The sequence below is a fragment of the Copadichromis virginalis genome, linkage group LG22, assembly GCF_057382275.1.
Source record: "Copadichromis virginalis isolate Kocher_CV1m ecotype Utaka linkage group LG22, C_Virginalis_male_GT1.1, whole genome shotgun sequence".
Lineage (NCBI taxonomy): Eukaryota > Metazoa > Chordata > Actinopteri > Cichliformes > Cichlidae > Copadichromis > Copadichromis virginalis.
Genome location: NC_140638.1, coordinates 31,800,883 through 31,824,287, shown reverse-complemented (window position 1 = coordinate 31,824,287; position 23,405 = coordinate 31,800,883). Strand labels below are relative to the sequence as shown.

Here is a 23,405-nt window from a genome sequence, read left to right as displayed (position 1 = left end):
GTTATACGGGCAGTCTGCCAATTCTGGGTTTATACTGTAAGAGCATTCTTTAAAATTGTGTCCTGAAAGCTATAGTTGAGGTTCTGATTTGGTCATATTTATGTGGCTCTTCCATATGAATCGTCTCTTCTTTTTTAAATTATTTATTTAGCATCCTTTCAGATACCACGTAATGTCCCATGTAACTCAAATGCAGCACCACTCCTCTGTAGTAAAGTCAGTGTTGTGCAAAAAATGATTGCTCGTATTTAAATTTCTATATATAAGTTTTTGTGTCTATAATATGTGAAACCTGTGAAATGATATCAAGTCATCTTGAGCCACAATCAACATTCCTGTAACAAGGTAGAAGCCGGACTTATCCAGTTTAAAAAAAATACCTCGTTGACATTAAAAATATCTTTTGGCCTAAGAGGACAGCAGAAATTGCAACAAATATAACAATAGTTGTGTAAACATATTTTAAGTGCACAAAAGGGACCGGATTGGTTATAATGTAAGTACAATAACACAGAGTTATGAAGATACTTGAAAAACAGGTAATTTTAATTTTATATATAACCCCCTTTGTAGGAAAAATATTACATATAAGAAACACACGGAAAGTTTTTGGCAGGCGATGACTTTTTGACACAACACCGGGATTTCTGAGTGCACTGGAAGGCACCACAGGTCCATCCTCTCTCCCCATCAGCAGTCCGGTCAACATTTCTCCTGGAACACTTCAGGGAACTTCACCGACTCTCTGCACTTCAACACACCGACATGGATGCCCTCAAGTCTGCTGGAAGAGCTATTATCCGGAGCCCAAGTATGGCGAAACAGTCGTGGACTGCCAGCAAACACAGAAGTAAGAAATACTCGTTAAATTAGCTAAAGGAAAATAAAAAAAAAAAACATAAAAAATAAAAGGTAATACCTTCTTTTTTTTTTTTTACCGTTAGCAACAAATTTAAAATTCCGCCTAGCCGCAGTTTACTTTGCCTGTACCCAATTTACCTTTTTTTTTCTGTGACAAATAGTGATTAATTAAGACATTTATAGGTTAACTTGACCAAACTTTGGTTTCTGTTTCACAAACGACGTATTGTGCTGTCGGCTGTCACAGCGGGTGGTAAAGACGGAGTTTGACATCTCTTTTTTTTCTTTAGCTTGAGCAGTTACGTCTCTTTTAGTTTGTCAAAGGAGGGTAAAGGTAAATAGTTTCTCCCGCTTAGTGTTTCTGTTCTGGGGAAACATACAGCGGTTTCTTCCTGCGGAGGATGAGTAACTGTTTGCAATGCGGTTTATCATGGTGCAGGAATTCAAGTTATTTTAAAATGAACCACAACAACAAAACTAATTAGAAGTTTTATTTCTAATTTGTGCCATTTCTCGTGGATTATTCACGTGTTTCAAGACTGATTTTTGTGTGTTTCTCACGGTCTTTTACTCAGGTGGGAATTACACCAACTACTTCTTTTGCTTTGTGTTTCGCTAACTAAAAAGGTATTTTTGGATTTCTTGATAATCCCACCTCCCTCTTTCCGCCAACCCTGCCAGAGGAAGTTCAGAGGTCATCGTCAGCACGAGATCTTATTATATTTATATTTCCCCCATTGTATGTTGCTGAAGAGCACTTTGCCAGGGCAGGAGCAGTCACATGCAGCAGCATTAACATAAAGCTCCTTTAAGAAGGAATTGGCACCCATTGTAGGACTCAAGGGCCACTTTGTAAGCTAAATCTCACTTGATCCTGCCTGTGAAGTTGTGGGGTGGGGGGAATGACCGTGTGGCTTCCAAAGCATGAAAAGTCCACAGCCTGTAACCAAGAGGACAAGCCAGGAATGCTGCGGGGCAAGTCTGTGCACTGCCCCTGTTGGCTTCAAGTCATACTGCTGCTCTTTTGTTTTCCTTTTTTCTTTTTAAATTCCAGAAAGGCTACTGTCACATCTGCAGAGACATTAGAGAGTGACAGGGTGGATAACATAAACACACTGCATTGTTGTGTGTAACCTTAGTTGCTCACCAGGGAAAAGGCAACGCCGCAGAAATTAGAGATGGACACTTCCATATTATGCCTGCACATTACTGCGTTAATGGATGAGGCTGAGATGTTAATCTTACATCTTCCCAGCTGTCAGTGGAGAGGTGATATCTGGCTGTATTACATCTGGCAGACACTTTCCACAGTGCGAGTTTCTTCTGCCTGAGTTGTTTGTATGTCTGTGGCAGCCGTTCCGACTGGAAGTGGGCTATTCTGATTGTTCGTGGAATTAATGGCTTCCTGTAAATGTGGCTACTGACCCACTTGTCGTAGAAGTAGAGTATTGAAGTTTGGTCATAGATTACCTGGCTGCAGGGCACGCATTCTTCACCAGCACTGACCCATATCATTCATGCTGGATTTTTAGGTCTGACGTTGCCTTCATCAGAATCGTCCTACATTTCCATGTACTCGGGGTAGGGATTACTTTGGGTCAGGTGAATGCAGTACAGGGCTCGAGCACCTGAGGACCCAGGCATCATTTCCATTAATGAGACTGTATTACAAACTGTACATAAAAAGATGGTCATAGTTACTGTGACTTCACCAGTTGGTTTTAGGATACTGGTAGTTCAGCTGCTGCCGTGATGTTTTTTTTGTTTTTGTTTTTTTTTATTATTATTCTATAGGCTAAAAGGGTGTCAATAGAGGAATTGATTAACTCAGCATGCATTGCGTTTTCGCTGTTGATTTTTGTTTTTAGGTACTCTATTATATTTGTTAACCTGTCATATGTCAATCACCAGTAACCTTCTCTGTCATTGGTACTCGCTTGCCTTTAGTACAGGGTGTATCAAAAAGAATGATCAGATTTCAGAGTGCCGATTGAAAGGCATGCTGTTAGAAAGAGCGGATTCGTGAGTTTCCCATGGATGCCAGTAGGTAGAGTAACAACAGCAGTGGCTGCAGTGACTCCAGACAGCTTGACTATCATCTGGACATGTGCCATGCATCCGGGGGACGCACCTTAAGTGCTTGCCGAACATTGTAAGTGTCGTATGTAAAACTTTATATTCAGCCATGTATTTTAAAATTTTAGGTTTCTGTGACCATTACTTTAAAAAAAAAAAAAAGCTTTTTGTAATCGGATGATTCATTTAGATGAACCGTGTATAGAAAAGTTGTGATCCACCTATGTCACGTCACTTGTATGCCTCTTTGCATGTTCTGTTTTCTCACCATAAGTTTGTGTTGGGAGAAATACATTCATCTTATCTAGCTAAGACTTCATCTTCTCTGTTCTTTTGCCCTGGCTTAGACGGCCTATGCCAACAGTGTTAAGGGGACCCCCAAAGTTTATTTGTTTGTGTTGAAGACCCCTTTTTCCAGGATCCTCTCCAACAGGTGCCACTCTTTAGCTCTGACTAGTTTTCTCTGCAGCTGTATTTCTGTGGTTGCTCTAAACTGGCTGTAATGGACTTTTTGATGAATAAATATGACTTGTATTAAAATCATCCGGAACGCCATGAGGCTGAAGTTGGAGATTCAGCATGTGGCATTTGATGTGAATGCAACGGCGCTGATCAGTTGTGCTGCATTTCTTTTAGCGGTGATGCTTGCATTTAAAAATCCATGGCTCCTTTTTCCTTTACAATGTTACTGTCTGTCTTCCATGAAATCCCAAACTTCTATGGCAGGTTCTGCACCACATTTATGTAATTATTTAAATTTTATTATATTTTATTCTACTATGATATATTTAATGGCTAAACTTTACCCGTTAGCTGTTTAACTGTTATGTTGTTATCATTAAGGTAGTGGCTAGCGGCTATGGCTAGTAATAAAACAGTAACATTAATGCTAGAGCTGCACAGCCAGCGTCATCAGTCCTGCCTGTGACTAATGTTACTAGACTGTGTTATTTTAACAGGATAAACAATTTAATGGTCTGTAAAAAGAGTTAGGTTTCTCTTAAAGTCTCAAAATGAAGCTGAAAAAAGTCTGTCATCAACTAGATGGAAAACAGTAGCAACCTACTGTACCACTCTATTTGACCTGCAACGAACATATGGGAACGTCAGTAGAAGCACAACACTACAGCCTGAAAGTAATGTTGTTGTTTTGTTGTTGTTGTTTTTTTAAGCTACCTGACAATCTTAAAATATTTGTCATACACATTTACCTAAAAGTAATGATACTGTATTATTTTGCAATAGTTAGACAATTTAAAAATGCTCTCTTCGATGATGTTTTTTGTATTATACTACTTTTTTAATGTAAAATTTTAATTAAAAAAATATGTCTCATCAATTTATCACAGTTTTCCCCATTTATTTCAAAATGGTATTGCATATTGAATGTATGAATTTTCGTGATGACAGTCTGCCAACCTGACCACTGCAGAACTGTGTTTGAGATATAAGCAACAATGGATGTTGAGCCAGTCAAACACTTCTGTTTGAAGTGACATCTTCTTGGGACAGTATCTCACCTGAATGCAGTTTTTCAGAATCTTGTTTAAAGTCAGGTTTAACATATGACAGCTTTACAGGCAGTAGCTGACTTATACTTTTTTATTTTATTTTATTCATGTTCCACTTGACTGAAGTGGACAGAACCCGATTGGTCCATTTTGTCGAAAAAAGTTTAACGAACCACAGAGAAGGTTGATAGCCACCGCTGTGATGCCTGTTACCTCTCATAGAGGGTTTAGGTTTTGTTGAGCAAAGCTAATGCAAAGAAAGCCTTGCTATGTGGCTAAGTCTGCTTCATACACTCAACAGGCAACCCTGTTTGTTAATGTGAGCGTAGCCCACCAATCAGAAGGTTGTCCTTCACTGTGAGTTTATACACAAGAACCACTTCTACTCCACAGCACCCTCAGGATTGAAACTCTCTGTATAATATAAGTACTTAAATTAAAAGAATTATGTCGCACTTTTCATAGGTAAAAATCATAAAAAGTTTCACAATAAAACACAAATGTGTACAACCTATCATAACAGTGGAAAGCAAATATGTATTTATATATGTTATCATAATCCTGCTTGTGACCACTTAGCTGCTGTATGAAGAGCAGACTGCTGCTGTTGTATACAGGAAGCGTCTCCTTCTGATTTTACAATGTGATCCTCTCAAAATAAAATCAAATGAACATGCTTCTCCATAGCTGCCCTATTATGGGAGAAACAGTGTGTGACTATTTGAGCCCAAACTGGTTTAGGAACTGGCCAATGTAACAGACAGGAAGCTGAACAAACTCATTAGGAGGGGTGTGTCCTCAATGTGTTGTAGTGGGCTCCCCCCCCCCCCCCCCCCCTCTTTAACCATGAAGAAGCATTGCTTTTCTGAAAGCGATGAGAATGCAGTAGGACTAAAAATTTATCTCACCTTATTTTGTCTAGGTTTAAAGACCTTGCTTGGCACATCAGGTCTTTCACTGATAAACATTTCAGATGCATTCTGCCCCTAATTTACTCGACTTTGCATCTGCAGAGACTTCCAAATTGACACACTCTCACTAATGTGTTTACGTTTTCCCCACATTATTAGAATCCCAAACATAAACTCTGGTGAATTTGGGACTCTGTGCATAATAATTTGAGAGGCGTGCAGGCGTAGATCAGTGAAGGAGGGAGGAAAGTGAAAAGGCAGCAGAGGCTGAGAAAAAGATAATTTGGCACTGGAGGAGTCCAGAGTTGTAGGACCACAGTTGGTGGTTTCCCCAGTGATCCAGTGTTTGTTGTAGACACACAAATCAGCCAGGATGCAAATTGCCTGTCAGTTGGACCTTTCTGGATCAGCACCATTGTTGTCACAGTTTGCAACTAAGAGTTATTTTGCACTCTGACAAATTAAATGGCTACTCATCCATCAGTGTTGGATGTAATGGATATCTATAGAGCTGAAAACTGAGGCTTTGTCTTCCAATTTTTTCTCCTCTTTTTCTTATCTTTCTCACATTATACCAAGACACTTCCCCCAATACTACAGTGAGAAACCAGTAAGTGATTATTTGCCACATACGGGTGTGATGTTAGTAGCAGGTCACCTGGTTTTTCTTGTTCTCAGTTGACTCGTGCACACAGCTGTTTCCTTTGACGTATAACGGTTGCTGACCTTTTATCGTCAAAGCCTTCTGCATTCTTGGGCTGATTGGTGCCTGGTACAGTCTCTGCTGCTGGTGAAACAAACTGAAAACCAGAACAGGTTCTTTATTACAAGCTCAATATTAGCTCTCCAACACTGTCAGTGGAAAACATGCACTGAAACCTGCGTCAGTGAACCACTAAAAGGATCCATTTCTTCTTTGTGTAAATTAAATGTTTTGATGTCTAAAATGGAAAACATTAATATCTGCAGTTACTAGCATTACATTTGTTACGTTTTCCACTCACTATAATTTATTACTTAATGTAACACATTTATAGGAGGCAGTCGTGGATACTGAGAAAGGATTTTCTCAGTAATCAGTGTGTTGTAGACTTTTTGACCTGGTTACATTTCAACATAGGTTTCAAAGACTCTCTGATTCCACTTCTCTCATAAAATGAGCGAAACATGAAATGTTTACCAAAAGAGAAGCTGAACTTATTTGTTATGAAAATTAAATTTGTTTTCAGCTATTTCCAGGTGGCCTATTATGCTTTTGTATATTATTGTTTTCTGACAGTGATGGACGCTCATGTTAAATAGGGTCAGCGTTTGTACAAGCTCAGTTTTTCTTTCTACACTTAGCTCTGTGTGACGTAAAAGATTGGGAGCGTTCTTCATATGATCAGCTGCTTTACACATAGATTGAATAGGCCTCCTCTTGGCCACTCTTATAACAACCAATTGCGTCAGGAACGTTACAGAGTAGGCATGCTGAAAAGTAATAATAATCAATTTTTATTTGAAAGCGCCTTTCAAACTTTCACTTAACAATAGAATAAAATACATTAAAGAACAATGAATACGAAGAAAAATAAGAAAACAAAAGCACAAGGTAAAATAAATAAATAAACAAACAGTGTCTTCTGTCTGCTCTTGGAACGTCCTCTAGCCTGTGTTCCAGCTGTTTTGAGGCCTCAGAGGTGATGATTAAGTGATATTTTGACAGCGTGCCCTGACAGCTTTAGTTGCTTACACAAATCGACTTGACTTGATGGTGTTTGCTGGTATTGATGACTGAGGCTACCTGCCTCTGCCTTCAGCACCTTGGTATTGCTATCCCCCAGAGCCTTTGGGCAGCTGCTGAGAAGATGTTCCAAAGAGCCTCTTCCAGAGCAAAGGGTGCAGGAGGGTGTCTCACTCTTTCACCAAACTTCATACACTGCCTGCACCAGGAACAGGACCCACTTTAAGTCTGCATGCATGATGTTTCCCCAGGTGATCCTGTACTGCAGGATACCTCCCATCTTGTTCATGCTCCTCGTTGCCAGAGCCCCAGTGTTCTGCCAATTTCCTCTTCCTCTACACCTGCTAGGATGTCTTCCTAGAGTCTGTGGTGTTCCTCCTTGAGTTTTGCTTTGTTGACGTGGGTCTGAAGTGGGAACTAGTTAACCCAAATTCACTCTACTTATCACCATGGTGCCCACCAGTGCCTTTTGTCTCAGGCGTGATTCTGCTTTCCCAACTTTGGATCTCTTGGCACTGTTAACATAAACTCCAGCTAATGATGCTCTGCAGTCCCTGTACTTAAACGCTTTGTTTGATTATTTTGTAGCCGATATTGTTACTATAAATAACGGCCTGATGATAACGATGATGATGATATCTGACGCTTTCACACGTGCTTTGGCTGTGTTAATATGAACACCTGTTTTTATAACAGTGTACATGTGACGGAAAATCACATTGAGTTTCCTTCTAAGACTTTAAGATCTTAAGATCTCTTGGTCCAGTTTGTGTAGTCTGCATTCAAAATGTATGTGTGTGAATATGTACCAGCATGACTGTGTGGTATGTACTACATCCCAGAGGAGGGAAAGGTTAGGAGGGTGAAATTCTAGGTAATAATGGTGGATTGAGTTTTTTCCCCCTTCCTTCACCCCCCCCCCCCCCTTTTTTTTTTTTTTTTTTTTCTCTGATGAAAGTGCAAACAGTATTACAGGTTCAGGGTCGGCCAGCGCCACACAAAACCTGATAAGAAATCACACAGAGGTAGAAGCTGTTCCTTCAGTAGTTACACTTTAAACAGTCTTTTTCAGGGAAATTTTAAAAATGGAGACAGTAATGCACTTTGAGAACGACACATGATTCATGCTGTTGGAGAGATCGCTGATGTTACCACGCTTTCCTCTTATCACAGCGTGTCACAGTGCATGTACAACTTGCTCCAAACTCTTCATGTTTTTTATTGTCGAGCCCTATAAGCTATTTGGAAGATGAAATATTTACTTTACGCCTCAGCACCTCTGACCTAGATACCCTGTTTTGCCTTTCCTCTTCAGCGAGGGAGCACATGAAGTGGGCCAACTCTAAGTTCAACACAGACTGTTTACATTTCTTCTGATTTGTGTTTTTCTCAAAGTCTTTGAATGTTGCACGAGCCTTATTTATTTTGGAACATGAACCCTGGGAAAAAGCAGATAAATATTTGATGTTTGCAACGCTTGATGTTTGACAAGAACGTCGTTACAGTTGATCAGAGTATCGGCCGCTCCCGCTCTTCTCCGCAGAGCTCCCAGAGAACTGGACAGACACGCGGGAGACAATCTTAGAGGGCATGACCTTTAATCTTCGACATCTTGGCATGACACTGGTGGACCAACCCAAAGGAGAGGAGCTGTCAGCAGCTGCTGTAAAGAGGATTGTTGCCACGGTCAGAGATCGCTCATTCACAGTTTACTTTATCTCCACTTTTGACTGCTCTGCTTTGATTTCCTGCCAAAATCAACAACAGCAGTGTAAGAAAAACAATCCAGTGGCTTTTAAGACTACCACTTTAATTATTATCATTATTTTTTTCTTAAAATTGTTAAGCTCTCTTAAATTTCACAAACATACTGACATTAAGGCTTTCATCATGTCCTCACCACCGTCTGCATGTTTATAAACTCTGGATCAAATTTAGTTTAAAGCTGCTCTCTGTATCTTACTGTGCCTGTTTCCATACATCCTCGCACTAAATCCTGATAAATAGTAAATGTAGGGTTTTTTGAAAGTGTCTGGTGATTAATAATGTACAATGTTGTCTCTAGCGTACCACCGGAAATAGACATTGTAGAAGAGCTGAGTAGTATGTAAGCAGTGTGCGGACGTTTTGCATTTCGGTCATAAAACAATCATCAGTTTCCGCTGCGTTATTTTCCCCATGACAGGCTAAAGCCAGTGGGAAGAAACCTCAGAAGGTCACTCTTAAGGTTTCTCCTCAGGGAATTGTCCTACATGACAGCTCAACAAATAAACTCCTGGAAAACGTGTCCATATACAGGTATGTGTAGAATGACTGGTTTTGTAATTTTATTTCATCACTTAAGTAATTTGAAATAGATTCTCCTTGGTGGGTGTCATTGAAACCAAAAAGTCACATATGAAAGTCTCAGACGGGTTCCAGTGTCGGTACCGTGACCTAAAGGTCCAGTATAGGGGTGTGTACTAGGAGGCTGAGGGGTTGCCAGTGTTTACTCATTTTTAAAAAAATCAACATTGTATTAATCTTTGACAAAAACATACTAACACGGCAGGTCAATCCGTCTTCAACTGTTTTTTTTTCTTTTCTTTAGTCTTTCTGTGTAAATCTCATTCTTGCTTCTGGAAAGTTTGAGCGTATTTGTGCTGTCAAAAAAAAAAGCGTTGGATCTCTGTACGCTGTTTGTCTAACCTGTTGTCTCTGGTCTGCAGGATATCCTACTGCACGGTGGATAAACTACACGATAAAGTCTTTGCTTATATCGCACAAAACACCCTGAATGGAACCCTGGAGTGCAACGCCTACCTCTGCTCAAAGAGGAAAGTGGTGAGTTTAGAGCACGTACACTACCAGTCATCTGAAATGGTTTTCCAACAGTCTTGAAGGATTTGCCAGAGATGCTGAGCACTTGTTGGCCCCTTTGCCATCACTCTGCGCTCCATCTCATCCCAAACCATCTCAACTGGGTTTAGGTCAGGTGACCGTGGAGGCCATCTGGTGCAGCACTCCATCACTCTCCTTCTTGGTTAAATAGACCTTACTCAGCCTGGAGGTGTGTTTGGGGTCATTATCCTGTTGAAAGATAAGTGGTGGTCCAACTCAGCGCAAACTGGATGGGATGGCATGGATGCTGTGGTAGCCATGCTGCTTCAGTGTGCCTTCAATTTTGAATAAATCCCACAACACTGTCAGCAGCAAAGCACCCCCACACCATCACACCTCCTCCTCCATGTTTCATGGTGGGAACCTTTCATGTAGAGATCATCCATTCACCTTTTCTGCTTTGCACAAAGACACTGCAGGTGGAACCAAAGATCTCAAATTTGGACTCATCAGACAAAAGCACAGATTTCCACTGGTCTAATGTCCACTCCTTGTGTTTCTTGGACCAAACAAATCTCCTCTGCTTGTTGCTTTTCCTTAGTCGTGGTTTCTTAGTAGCTATTTGAACACAAAGGCCTGATTTGTGCAGTCTTCTCTGAGCAGTTGATGTAGAGATGTGTCTGCTGCTGGATCTTTGTGTGGCATTTATCTGGGCCCTAATCTGAGTGGCTGTTAACTTGTGATTTCTGAGGCTGGTGACTCAGATAAATTTATTCTGGGCTGGGCGGTCATCATGTGAACTAGTTTCATTGTCGTGCTTGGTTGATGATTTTTGCGACTGCACACATTGAAAGTTTTAGCAATATTCCAGGCTGACTGACCTTCAGTGCTTAAAGTAATGATGGACTTTCACTTCTCTAGCTGATTGGTTCCCAACCCCATAAAGAAGGCAAGAAATTCCACAAATGAACCCTGACATGGCACACCTGTGAGGTGAAAACCATTTCAGGTGACTACATCATGAAGGCCAAATGTTTGCACCGTCAACAAAGCGAAGGGTGGCTGCTTCGAGGACTCTAAAATAAAAGACATGTTTAAAGTTATTTATATATTTTTTTTCTTTGCTACATGATACCATATATGTGGCTTCATATATTTGATGTCTTCAGTTTGCATCTAAAATGGAGAAAGTAGTAAAAATTAAGAAAAAACATTAAATGAGAAGGTGTGTCCAAACTTTTTAACTTTTCAGTTTAAATTCAAAGTTTCTCAATAACTCAAATATTTAGCATATCTTCCTCTGTGGCTGTGGGGGATCATTACCTTCCTGATGATGTAATGACCCACATTCAGCCGTCATTCGTCCTGTAACTGGCTCTCTCGAGTGTCTTGCTGTCACCATAGCTCTTCCTCTTCATCCCGAAGAGGAAATCCTAGAAGTTAAGCTCCTGTCGTCTTCCTGTCTTTTCCTTGGTGTTGAAAACAGAAGGGCACTTTTCCTCTCATCTTACTTGCTTCCTCACTCCACTCTTTTTTTTTCTCCCAGGATAACATGAGAATACTCTGCTTCCTTAATATGTGCTCCTCTATCTACCAGTGGGGTTCTGAAGAGATTTGGGATGACCTCTCTGTGTCCTCTACTCAATGAGAGGAGTGCTTCAAGACTCATAGTTCAAAATAATACCTTTTTTAAAAAAATGACATGACAATGACATAAAGTTGGAAAAAAACTGCTGGTCTTAAACTAAAAAAGATAATAATAAAGAGAAGTATATGAGGACCACTTTAAAAAACCAACTAAAGCAGGGAAATTAAAGTGAAAGCGAGCTTATGAGGTTAATAATGTGCTGAACAAAGACACATTTTTGTAGTTTTTTCTCTATACATTGTTTGATTTTTAAAAGAAATAATCAAAATATGATTGAAGTAAAGTGTGATTGAAGTGCAGACTGTCACCTTTTCAGGGGTTTAATAAAAGTTTCCATTAACGGCTCAGCAGTTGCAGCCATTTTTATTCAGTCCCCCATTTCCAGAGGCTTAAAAGTAATTGGACAGTTGATTGTCATGCAGTTAAACCCCTTGAATTTAAGCTGAAAGTCTGCAATTCAATCAAATAATAATTAATTATTTGACTTAAAGCCCCAAAGTGACCTTTTTTCTTTTATGTGACAGTGACGACGGACTGTGGACAGAGATCAAGAGCTATCCTTTTTTGTACTCACATCTTTCAGTCATATAAATATAAAGCATTACTGTTGAATGGCAACATTTTATAACCATTTTTACAGCTGTCCATGTTATAAATATAACTTTGTTACCTGAGATAAAGCATTTAGTGTTGTAAACTACATGTTCTATCTTGATGGTCATGCAAAGTTTTCTTGGACGGTCAACAGCAGTCAGAGAAGCAGACTTCTTTAAGTTAGTGCTCTGTTTTTCATCCTCTGTTTGTGTCTTTTTCTCCTGTCCTCCAGGCTCAGGCTGTGGCGCTAACAGTAGCCCAGGCCTTCACAGTAGCTTTCGAGCTCTGGCAGGTGTCCAAAGAAGGTAGGCATCGCACACTTCTCCATTCAAGTCCTGGAAATGACACGCGTATAGGCACCGTCTGTGGAGCGGTTGTTTTTATCAAGAGACTGTCTGTGTTTGTCCTTGTTTCACCAAATATGTTGATATGTGCTGTAAACAGGTCCTGACCTGCTTGTGTTGTTTCCTCTTATCTGATTTTTAGAGAAAGGGAAGAGAGCAAAGTCTGGGTCCGCTGGAGAGGCTAGCAGCAGTTCTCATTCAGAGAGATCGAACAGCTTTGGGAGTTTGAAAGGGACAGGTAAAAAAAAAAACAAGATGCAAAGCATAAAGGAGCTGTAGCCACATGAGGTCATTTGTGTTATGTAGTCATTCACAAATGGTGTCAAAAACCAAAAAAGGAACTTGGCAAAGTTGTTTTCTTTATCTTTTTTGGTTGCAAAATGAAAGCATAAAATTTCATCTAGTAATTTATAGAAATGGGACGATACCACTTTTTTATGTCCGATACCGATATCATAAATTTGGATATGTGCCGATACCGATATGAATCCGATATAGTGTTTTTTAATCAATAAAACAGTTTTTTTAATATCTTGCTGCATTTTGTATAAGTTCATACTCAAGTTTAAATAAACAACAACACTAAAGCTATTCTGTTATACCTGTATGTAAAAAAAAAAAAAAAAAAAAAATACACTGCACCCAAAATATTTCATAGTTCAGTAATACTGATCAATCTAATAAACTTAAACCTGCTCCATCCTCCCTATTCTGGTATTTTAAAGAGTACTTAGCAGAAATCTTAAGCAACCTAACTAATAGGGTTGCAAACTCCCAGCAAAAAAAAAAAATAGGGAACCACCCCCCAACCTCCACCTCATGATGCTTAATCGACGTAATCAACTTTAATTTGATGCAGTGTGAAAAAAAAAAAATGCACAGAAAGAAATTATTTTTGAAAAATAATTAAATAGATTCAACATCTTCCTTCAACAGAACTGCAGACTGCACAGATGGTATCTTCCCAAAGGAAAAAGTAATATAGCTTACTAGGGTATATTAGACTTAACAGTTATTATATACAGTAATGGACTTTGGGTGTAAGATTCAGATAATTATTGATTAAAAGCTAGACATTTTAAATGAGAATAAGAAAGAAAAGTATGTCTTTGTGCCCCCTCTTCCCTGTTCATGCCCTATCGGCCCCCCTGGCTAAACTTTGCTAGATCCGCCCCTGGACAGTTACCAGCCGTCAGCTGCGTAGAAAAAGATCCTGGTGTAGAAAGTAATATTAAATAAATTCTAACAACAGCTTATCAAGCTTAAACGTGCTGCTGTTGTTCAGCCGCTGGTTTCCTCTTTCTGGCGCGAAGTGGGCAATAAACAAACAAGAGAGACGGAGTCGTGACAGAAAAGCCGATCAGCTGATCATTAAGCAGTTTCATGATTGAAGTAGCAGCAAGAAGAGGCAGTCGCTCCAGGTATTGGTTGTTAAGCTTAACGCGGGAATGCTTTACAAACATTCAGAGATGAACTTACACACTTGCTTTACTTATCTCTGGGATAACCTTCTCAGAGATGAAATGCTGGTTTGGTAGCAGGCTTCAAATACACACAGCTGCTCTATCACACTGCTCCGACATGCTACGGTTATGAGCCGAGTTACGCCGTGTCGCAAGTTTTGTGAGGTGCTTTTTTTATATTTAATGGATCGGATTACATTTTTTTTTTTTTTTTTATTTCTCTCCGATATCCGATCCAGTAATTTACGTCAGTATCGGACCGATACGGATACGTAATATCGGATCGGTCCATCTCCAGTAATTTATATTTATTATATTTATTACTGATGCTCATGTGGAAAACAGACTTCAGGCAGTATTAAAACTTTAGACCCTCCTACTGTTCGTACACAGAGGTCTGAGGGATCCACTATTTTCTGAAGCTTGATTGGTCAGTAGGTGATTTCATACTTGTTGATCTCTAATGTGAGAGCAGGGTAGGTTTGCAGCATAAGTTACCATAGCGATGTCCAGGTAACCCAGTTTCCTAGATAAGACAAAATTCTGCTTTGTAGCACAGGCCTCTGGTCGTTTTTTATAATCTCACTGACATGTGGTGCTCATCATTTTATCCAGTTTGTAAAATTCTTAAATTTCCCCACAGAATTTCATTGTGGGTGTTAAAGAAACACCCTCTATGCTCACAACAAACTTTACGAGGGGCTTTGGCCCCGTGTTTGTACTTTCAGGCAGCACATACAGGTGATTGGTCCAGTTTGTGAGCACAAGCCATGTTGTGTGGCCTAAAGTTTTCAGCTTTAGTTCTACGTACTGTTCACAGAACGTGATCAGCTGGGAAATAAACCTCCATGGCACATCTGCCTTTTTTGTTTTTCACAGTAGAGGGTATGTGGTGCTTCAGGCTTTTATTCGTCAGCCCTTACTGGTTAAAATAATTATTTTACGCCTGTAGTCCCATGGTCAAAGAGTTATATTCCCGCAGACACACAGGCTTAATAGACGTCTGGCCTCTCTGTTCCTGTGAGAATGTAATCCTTGCTTTTGAAACTGGAGGTTTGTGACGTTGGCATTTAGCCTTTCACAGATATTACATGGCTCAATGCAGCACAGTTTGTGAAACAATTTATTGTAACCAATTTCAACTAAAATCTAACTAACTGTGAAACCAATTTATTCATGGCTATAGACATAAAAGGACATGGAAAACCTTTGCATGCTTTAACATTATATTGCCACAGAGATGCAGAAACAGACATGGCACGATGGTCTGCCCCATCATCATTTTTAACTGCTCCCTCTTGTCACTTCATCCTGGTGTGGAGGCTGCACTGTGTCTTGCTCTGATCTGTTATTATAACACCAATCAGTTGTCATTCCATCTCTTTTCTATTAGATGTGGCTACAGATATGTTGTTGGATTTGGAGAAGAGTGTGAATGTGGCAGTGGAGACCAATGGAAACATCGGAGAGGATCAGCTGGATAACCACAGACAGACCTCCGAGTCCAACAACAATCCTGCCTGGGTGAGTCCGTCCTCTCGCTTTGTCTGTGTTGACTGTGAATCTCTTACAAATGACCCTTTCTTTCATACTCCGATGTTGACCATCCTCAGTTTGAGAGTTGGATTTTTCCCGACTCAGTTTGGATCTCCAGCTTTTGGAAAGATTTGCTTTAAATTTCCCCTGTTTGTGCCAGCACCACACACATATTACATGCTTTTCCCTGAGTTAATGTTAAGGACTGATTGCTTTTCTTGCAGAAAATAGAAGATGGTTTGGATGAAGCCTTCTCCAGGTGAGATATTTGATTCTAAAGTCTTAAAATAATCTGAAATTAATCCTAGGTGATTTTCTTTGATCCCTGTTCCCAATAAAACATCCCCAAAACACAAAATCTGCCTCTACCTCTGTACTGTAGTTCCTACTTGTACTGCTTGGCTCTATGTCGCCACTTACTGGTGATTTCAGTGTACTGCAGACCGCAAACCCTCCGTTCTCTGACAATATAAAAATATAAATGAAGGGATAATCTCAGTAGAGGTTTGACAGTTGGTGAGAAATGATTTCATAGCTGAACTTTAAATTGTCCTCAATCTGCTGTGTGTTTGTGTCTCCAGCTGTGCTCTGGATAGCTATGGTTCATTTCCAGGTAAAGTTGAGCAATTGTTATCACAAGCCTTACATAGAGTGGTAGTCCCAGTTACTAACCTGACATCAGTCCATTTCATTCAATCACCTCCAAACCTGAAAACCCAGATTACAGGTCAGAGACGCGAGTCACTCGGGGTAACACAACCTCCTCCGTCTTTTATTTCCTGTCAGATGCCTTTGTTGTCGATGGATTTTGTGTTTGATTCGATGTATTGAATTTCAGTCAAAATGAAAAATGTTATTATCTCAACCCATTTCATCATCACCACAAACATGACTGTGTCTGTCTGATAACCCTCCTCTGTGATGTGTAGTGTGTGTTTTGGCTGAAGCGGTGGGGATGGTGCGACTCCACTCCACACAGCGGGGCTTTTGTCCAGCAGTTCCCGTGTCTGAAAGTGGAGCAGTGGGTCACTTGAACTCATTTACGGATCAACACCGTTTATCCCGCAGCTCAAATGAAGTGAATGTGAAGTAATCCCACTGACCTCTACCCAGACTCTGCAGACATTGTTATCCCAGAGAGAAAGGGATGTTTCAGACATATCGGAGCAGACTGAGGGTGTAGTTACATAAACGAGTCTGAGAGGCTGAGCTGCAGTGAATTAAAATCAGCAGAAAACTGAATGCTGGGAGTCGAAACAGCTCTGCTTGCTATTAAGCCCTGAGGGTCGAGAGGATAAGAGTAGGAAACAGAATGACGGCTAGTTTTTACTGTTTACATGAGCTGCTGATGCCTTCTTGGTTCTTCTATTTTATTTCACTTCATTCTGATGGAGGTTGAAGGGAATTTCCTTCTTTTTCTGCCTCAATATGGAAATATCAGTTTACTTTTAATCCCAGCTCTGTTCAATCTAATTCCAGTTTCCAGGCAGAGGTTTTGTTTTTGCTTGGTTGAGACCATATTCAGCGCAACTCTGTCAACAATCAGGGCTGTGTTGAACTCATTGGTCCCATTTTAAAGAGACCAAAAGCAGTGATGAATTGAGCTGTTTCCAAATGTTTTAGTGGATTTGTTCAGGATTATTTTGTCTTTTGTAACCAAAAGCTGCTGTTTTTTAATTTTTTTTTTTAAAAAGCTCTTTATTTGAGTATTAAGAAACAGACCTGTACATTACTGGTTTTGGTCTTTTCATGGGATTGGTTCACACCAAAATAGAAGAATTTCTGCTTGCTTGCATTCTTTTAAAGGGGAGCTGTTGTTGACGGTTGTTTCTCTTTCCCTCAGACTGGCAGTGTCACGTACTAACCCCCAGGTCCTGGACATTGGGGTGACCCCCCAAGATTGGCTCATTGAACCAGACTGGGATGGCACCAATGGAAACACTCCCAACACTGTCAGCCCATTTGAGGATGACTTCTTGGGCTTCTGACCAGAGTCAACGACTAAGAGGGGGAGGGGTGGTGGTGTCTTCCTATGAATTAACCAGATATCAGTGTGTATTTAAGATGAGTTTACTGTACATCTGCAAGGGAATGAAGGGTTGTGAGCTCAGAGATGAAGTTTGCCCTCTCCACCTTGTTGTACTCTTCACATGAGCAGTTCTTCCTCTTTCTTTGTGGAAACAGCACAGGCCGCTGCCCCTGTGCACCAAAGCAATAACAGCCTTTAATGTTACCCCATCTCCTCCCATATTACACTGCACAGCGTTACTACTAACTTATGTTCTTCTGTCAGCACTTGTTCTCCTTTGTTTACTTTGTTTTCTTGTTTCTCTTGTTTCTCCCTAATCAGTGTTTTTTTTTGTATGTGTTTAGTTCTAATTTATAGTTGAATAATTATTTTTTATGAATAAAGTAAGTATTTATTCTGACTAATATACAGACAGTAACACCGGGCCTTAATAACAGCAGGACAATCAGCTATTCTCTAAGTGAAATCTGCTTTGGTTGCAAAAAATTACAGTTGTTTAATGTTTATAATCTTGTTGCACTTGTATTTATATGAAATCTCCCAGCGACTCATTTACAACACGCTGTAAGCTTTGCTGTTTCAGTCCAGCAGTGTAACAGTGCTGAATGTAGCCCAGGTATGTTCACAGTCTATTGTGGCCATTTCATTTTGCTGGAAATATTCCAGTGTTGTATAGAAATAAAATGTAATCATGAATATATAATTTTTATAGCAGTGTTTTGGTCTGTATTCATCTAAGTTTAAGATTACACTAGTTAGAATCATCAGAAGAAATGGAAGACATATAATATTGATATAGATATCTTTATTTAGTTATTTCTTTTGAAAGATTTTCACATTGAACATTTCCATATTGTTATTGCTGCACTTCACAGGTTAGACTCTTTATTTTTCTCATGCTGGTTCAGCTCCTCAGCTTAGACACCTTTGGATAGTCCTTTCCCCTTTTTAAGCCCACTGTCTTTCCATTGACTACTCATCATAAACAAGAGGTTTGAAGAGAAGGTGGGTGGGGCTTCTGTGGTCAAATGCAGACATGGTCATATGAGGAATATCTGCTCTCATTTGAGGAGCTGTCTGAACCTTTTTGTGTTGACTGTCACGTCTATTTGATCCATAGCAAGGTTATTATCGTTAACGAAAACTAGAAGTGAAAAAACATTTTCGTTAACGGAAATAAAAATAAAAACAAAAAAAGGAAAACTAACTAAAACTGTAATGAGTGTTCACAAAACTAACTAAAATTAACTGAATTTATAGCAAAAATGTGTTTAGTTTTCGTTGATGTGTGCGTGTCGTACAATAGTCAAGGGTGAAAATGAAGTTTAGTTTCCAGATTTTTTTTCTGGCTGTCTCATTATGCCAGCAGGTGGCCAGTACGTTAGTCGAGTCGTCTGTGTTGCTGCTCCGTCCACGCGCAGAATCATGTCAGGAAAAGTCGGGAGAAAGCGCCTGAGTCCAATTTGGGATTACTTTGAATATGACTGTGTTTTGGATAAAGCAAGTGTCTTGTAGTGGAAAGAGACAAATTATGAGGGACATTTCTAAAGGGAAAAAATCCCACAAACCTTAACGCGCAGTTGAAAAGCTCACATAAGAAGGCTAACCTAGCTTACCTTGAGAAGGGAGCACACTCAACCCTCATTCACAGAAAACAGAAGCTAACCCCAGGCAAGGCAAGCGTGATGCATCCCGGGACAACAGGACGGGGATATCTACATAACTGTGTGAGTCAATTGCCTTAAAAAAGTTTATCAATTCACTTGAACCAAAATTACGAACACCCGGTGCTGCAAGAGTTAAGTCTCATTTGGGCCAAGATATACATTTTATAGTTGCCTGGTGTCAATGACTTGTGTCAAGCCAGCCTCCAATTCGAGACTTGCAGTCAAGCCAGCCTCCAGTTTGTTTTACGTTCCCTGTGTATTCAAAGTATTAAGGGAATGGATGTGGAAACCGGATTTCAAAATAAAAGCCAACTTCGAGTGAATTAACAGGTATGTTAAGAACATAATAACATATAATTTAGGCTTTTTTTTTTTTTTTTACAAACTCTAATGTTAGATCTATATGACACAGCCTTGTACCCTAATTGTGCCCTGTCACTATCAAGGCCATCTTATTTTGGATTTCAAAGTAAAAGCCCTGTGAATCTTCATTTTTGAACTACTCTCTCAATGACTTAATAATGCTCTTAAAAGCAAAAGTCGTATTTCCAAATACTATTTGAACTTTATATCAACACTTTCCAACCACAGTCTTTTTACAGTGATACCATATCAATATCAAGTCAGTCTGATTTTGCCTTTCATAGTAATGGCTCTTTGAAATTGTCCATAATTGACTTAATCTTCTAACGATTCAAAATGCTCTAAAATGAAAAATTCTTGTTTCCACAGGGTAATTCCACCTTAGATCAACAGTATACAGCCCCACAGTGATACCATATCAATATCAAGTCATTCTGATTATGCCTTCCAAAATAAAAGCCTTTTTAAATTGTCCATAATTGACCTAACTTTCAGTGATTTCAAAATGTTTTAAAATGGAAATTTCCTGTTTCCACAGGGTAATTCCACTCCAGATCAACAGTATACAACCTCACGATGTTACCATATCAATATCAAGACATTCTGATATTGCTTTAAAAAATAAAAGCATTTTCAAACTGCCCATATCTGAGTTGCTCCTGGAACAATTTCAAAATGCTCTAAAATGGCACATTCCTGTTTACACAGGGTAATTCCACTTTAGATCAACAGTATACAGCCCCACAGTGATACCATATCAATATCAAGTCATTCTGATTTTGCTCTCAAAAATAAAAGCCTTTTTAAATTGTCCATAATTGACCTAACTTTCAGTGATTTCAAAATGCTCTAAAATGGCACATTCCTGTTTCCACAGGGTAATTCCACCTTAGATCAACAGTATATAGCCCCACAGTGATACCATATCAATATCAAGTCATTCTGATTATGCCTTCCAAAATAAATGCCCTTTCAAATTGAGCATATATACGACCTACTTTTTTAACGATTTCAAAATGTTCTTAAAAAGAATTTTGCTGTTTCCACAGGATAATTTCACTTTAGGTCAACAGTATACAACCTCACGATGTTACCATATCAATATCAAGTCATTCTGATTATGCCTTCCAAAATAAAAGACTTTTCAAATTGCCAAGATACGACCTACTCTTTTAAAGATTTCAAAATGCTCTAAAAGTGAAAATTGCTGTTTCCACAGGATAATTTCACATTAGGTCAACAGTATACAACCTCACGATGTTACCACATCAATATCAAGTCATTCTGATTTTGCTTTCAAAAATAAAAGCATTTTCAAAATGCCCATATCTGACTTGATCCTGGAACAATTTCAAAATGCTCTAAAATGGAAAATTCCTGTTTCCACAGGGTAATTCCACTTTAGATCGACAGTATACAGCCCCACGGTGATACCATATCAATATCAAGTCATTCTGATTATGCCTTCCAAAATAAAAGACTTTTTAAATTGTCCATAATTGACCTAACTTTCAGTGATTTCAAAATGCTCTAAAATGGAAATTTCCTGTTTCCACAGGATAATTTCACTTTAGGTCAACAGTATACAACCTCACGAAATCGTCAAAAAAGTAGGCCGTATATGCTCAATTTGAAAGGGCATTTTCAAAATGAAAACCCAATATGTGTTGAAACAGCAATTTTCATTTTTAAAAAATTCTGAAATAATTGAAAGAGTATATCACATATGGACAAATTCGACGGGCCATTAATTTGAAAGGCGAAATCAGACCAACATGAAATTTACATGGTCGTGATGTCATGGTTGGTTTGCAAGCTGTTTTGTAATTTCTTTATTTAGAATGACATCTTTCCACAGACTTAAAATATAAACGTACTATCAATTACAACCTAGTGGCAATTTCAGCTTCCTTTTACATCATCTTTATGATTCAATTCTGTCATAATCAATTGAGTCTGATTTTGCTTTTCAAAATGAAAACCCAATATGTGTTGAAACAGCAATTTTCATTTTTAAAACATTCTGAAATAATTGAAAGAGTATATCACATATGGACAAATTCGACGGGCCATTAATTTGAAAGGCGAAATCAGACCAACATGAAATTTACATGGTTTTACTGTCGGGTTGGATACTGTTGATCTAAAGTGGAATTATCCTGTGGAAACAGCATCTTTCAATTTAAGAGCATTTTGAAATCGTTAAACGAGTAGGTCGTCTACGGGCAATTTGAAAATACTTTTATTTTGGAAGGCAAAATCAGAGTGACTTGATCTTAACATCGTATCTCTGTGGGGTTGTATACTGTTGATTTAAAGTGAAATTATTCTGTGGAAACAGAAAATTTCCTTTTTAGAGCATTCCGAAATCACTGAAAGTTAGGTAAGTTATTGGCATTTTCAACAGGCCATTATTTTGGAAGGCAAAATCAGAATGACTTGAAATTGAAGTAGTACCATGGTGTGGATGTACACTTTTGATCTAACATGGATTCATCCTGTGGAAAGAGCAAGTTTCATTTTTAGAGCGTTCTGAATTCTTTAAAAGAGTAGGTCGTATCTTGGCAATTTGAAAAGTCTTTTATTTTGGAAGGCATAATCAGAATGACTTGATATTGATATGGTAACATCGTGAGGTTGTATACTGTTGACCTAAAGTGAAATTATCCTGTGGAAACAGCAAAATTCTTTTTAAGAACATTTTGAAATCGTTAAAAAAGTAGGTCGTATATATGCTCAATTTGAAAGGGCATTTATTTTGGAAGGCATAATCAGAATGACTTGATATTGATATGGTATCACTGTGGGGCTGTATACTGTTGATCTAAGGTGGAATTACCCTGTGGAAACAGGAATTTTCCATTTTAGAGCATTTTGAAATTGTTCCAGGATCAAGTCAGATATGGGCAGTTTGAAAATGCTTTTATTTTTGAAAGCAAAATCAGAATGACTTGATATTGATATGGTAACATCGTGAGGTTGTATACTGTTGAACTAAAGTGAAATTATCCTGTGGAAACAGCAAAATTCTGTTTAAGAACATTTTGAAATCGTCAAAAAAGTAGGTTGTATATGCTCAATTTGAAAGAGCATTTATTTTGGAAGGCATAATCAGAATGACTTGATATTGATATGGTATCACTGTGGGGCTGTATACTGTTGATCTAAGGTGGAATTACCCTGTGGAAACAGGAAATTTCCATTTTAGAGCATTTTGAAATCACTGAAAGTTAGGTCAATTATGGACAATTTAAAAAGGCTTTTATTTTGGAAGGCATAATCAGAATGACTTGATATTGATATGGTATCACTGTGGGGCTGTATACTGTTGATCTAAGGTGGAATTACCCTGTGGAAACAGGAATTTTCCTTTTTAGAGCATTTTGAAATCACTGAAAGTCAGGTCAATTATGGACAATTTGAAAAGGCTTTTATTTTTGAGAGCAAAATCAGAATGACTTGATATTGATATGGTATCACTGTGGGGCTGTATACTGTTGATCTAAAGTGGAATTACCCTGTGTAAACAGGAATGTGCCATTTTAGAGCATTTTGAAATTGTTCCAGGAGCAACTCAGATATGGGCAGTTTGAAAATGCTTTTATTTTTTAAAGCAATATCAGAATGTCTTGATATTGATATGGTAACATCGTGAGGTTGTATACTGTTGATCTGGAGTGGAATTACCCTGTGGAAACAGGAAATTTCCATTTTAAAACATTTTGAAATCACTGAAAGTTAGGTCAATTATGGACAATTTAAAAAGGCTTTTATTTTGGAAGGCATAATCAGAATGACTTGATATTGATATGGTAACATCGTGAGGTTGTATACTGTTGAACTAAAGTGAAATTAT

At 38.8% G+C, this 23,405-nt stretch overlaps 1 protein-coding gene across 2 annotated transcripts; it reads left to right on the top strand.

Moving 5' to 3' along the window:
• Positions 1–686: 686 nt before the first annotated feature.
• On the top strand, positions 687–18,234 carry ldlrap1a (low density lipoprotein receptor adaptor protein 1a). 2 transcript variants are annotated; one of them, XM_085445882.1, is made up of 10 exons: positions 687–850; positions 8,629–8,771; positions 9,271–9,383; positions 9,794–9,908; positions 12,380–12,452; positions 12,634–12,729; positions 15,348–15,478; positions 15,715–15,749; positions 16,072–16,103; positions 17,334–17,446. In XM_085445882.1, exons 1-10 carry the CDS (start codon positions 766–768, stop codon positions 17,378–17,380), a joined length of 870 nt encoding a protein of 289 aa, XP_085302008.1. In that variant the 5' UTR covers positions 687–765; the 3' UTR covers positions 17,381–17,446. The 2 variants fall into 2 exon arrangements, with proteins under 2 accessions (XP_085302008.1, XP_085302009.1); XM_085445883.1 differs by lacking the exon at positions 16,072–16,103 and having other exon boundaries at positions 694–850; positions 17,334–18,234.
• Positions 18,235–23,405: the final 5,171 nt, after the last annotated feature.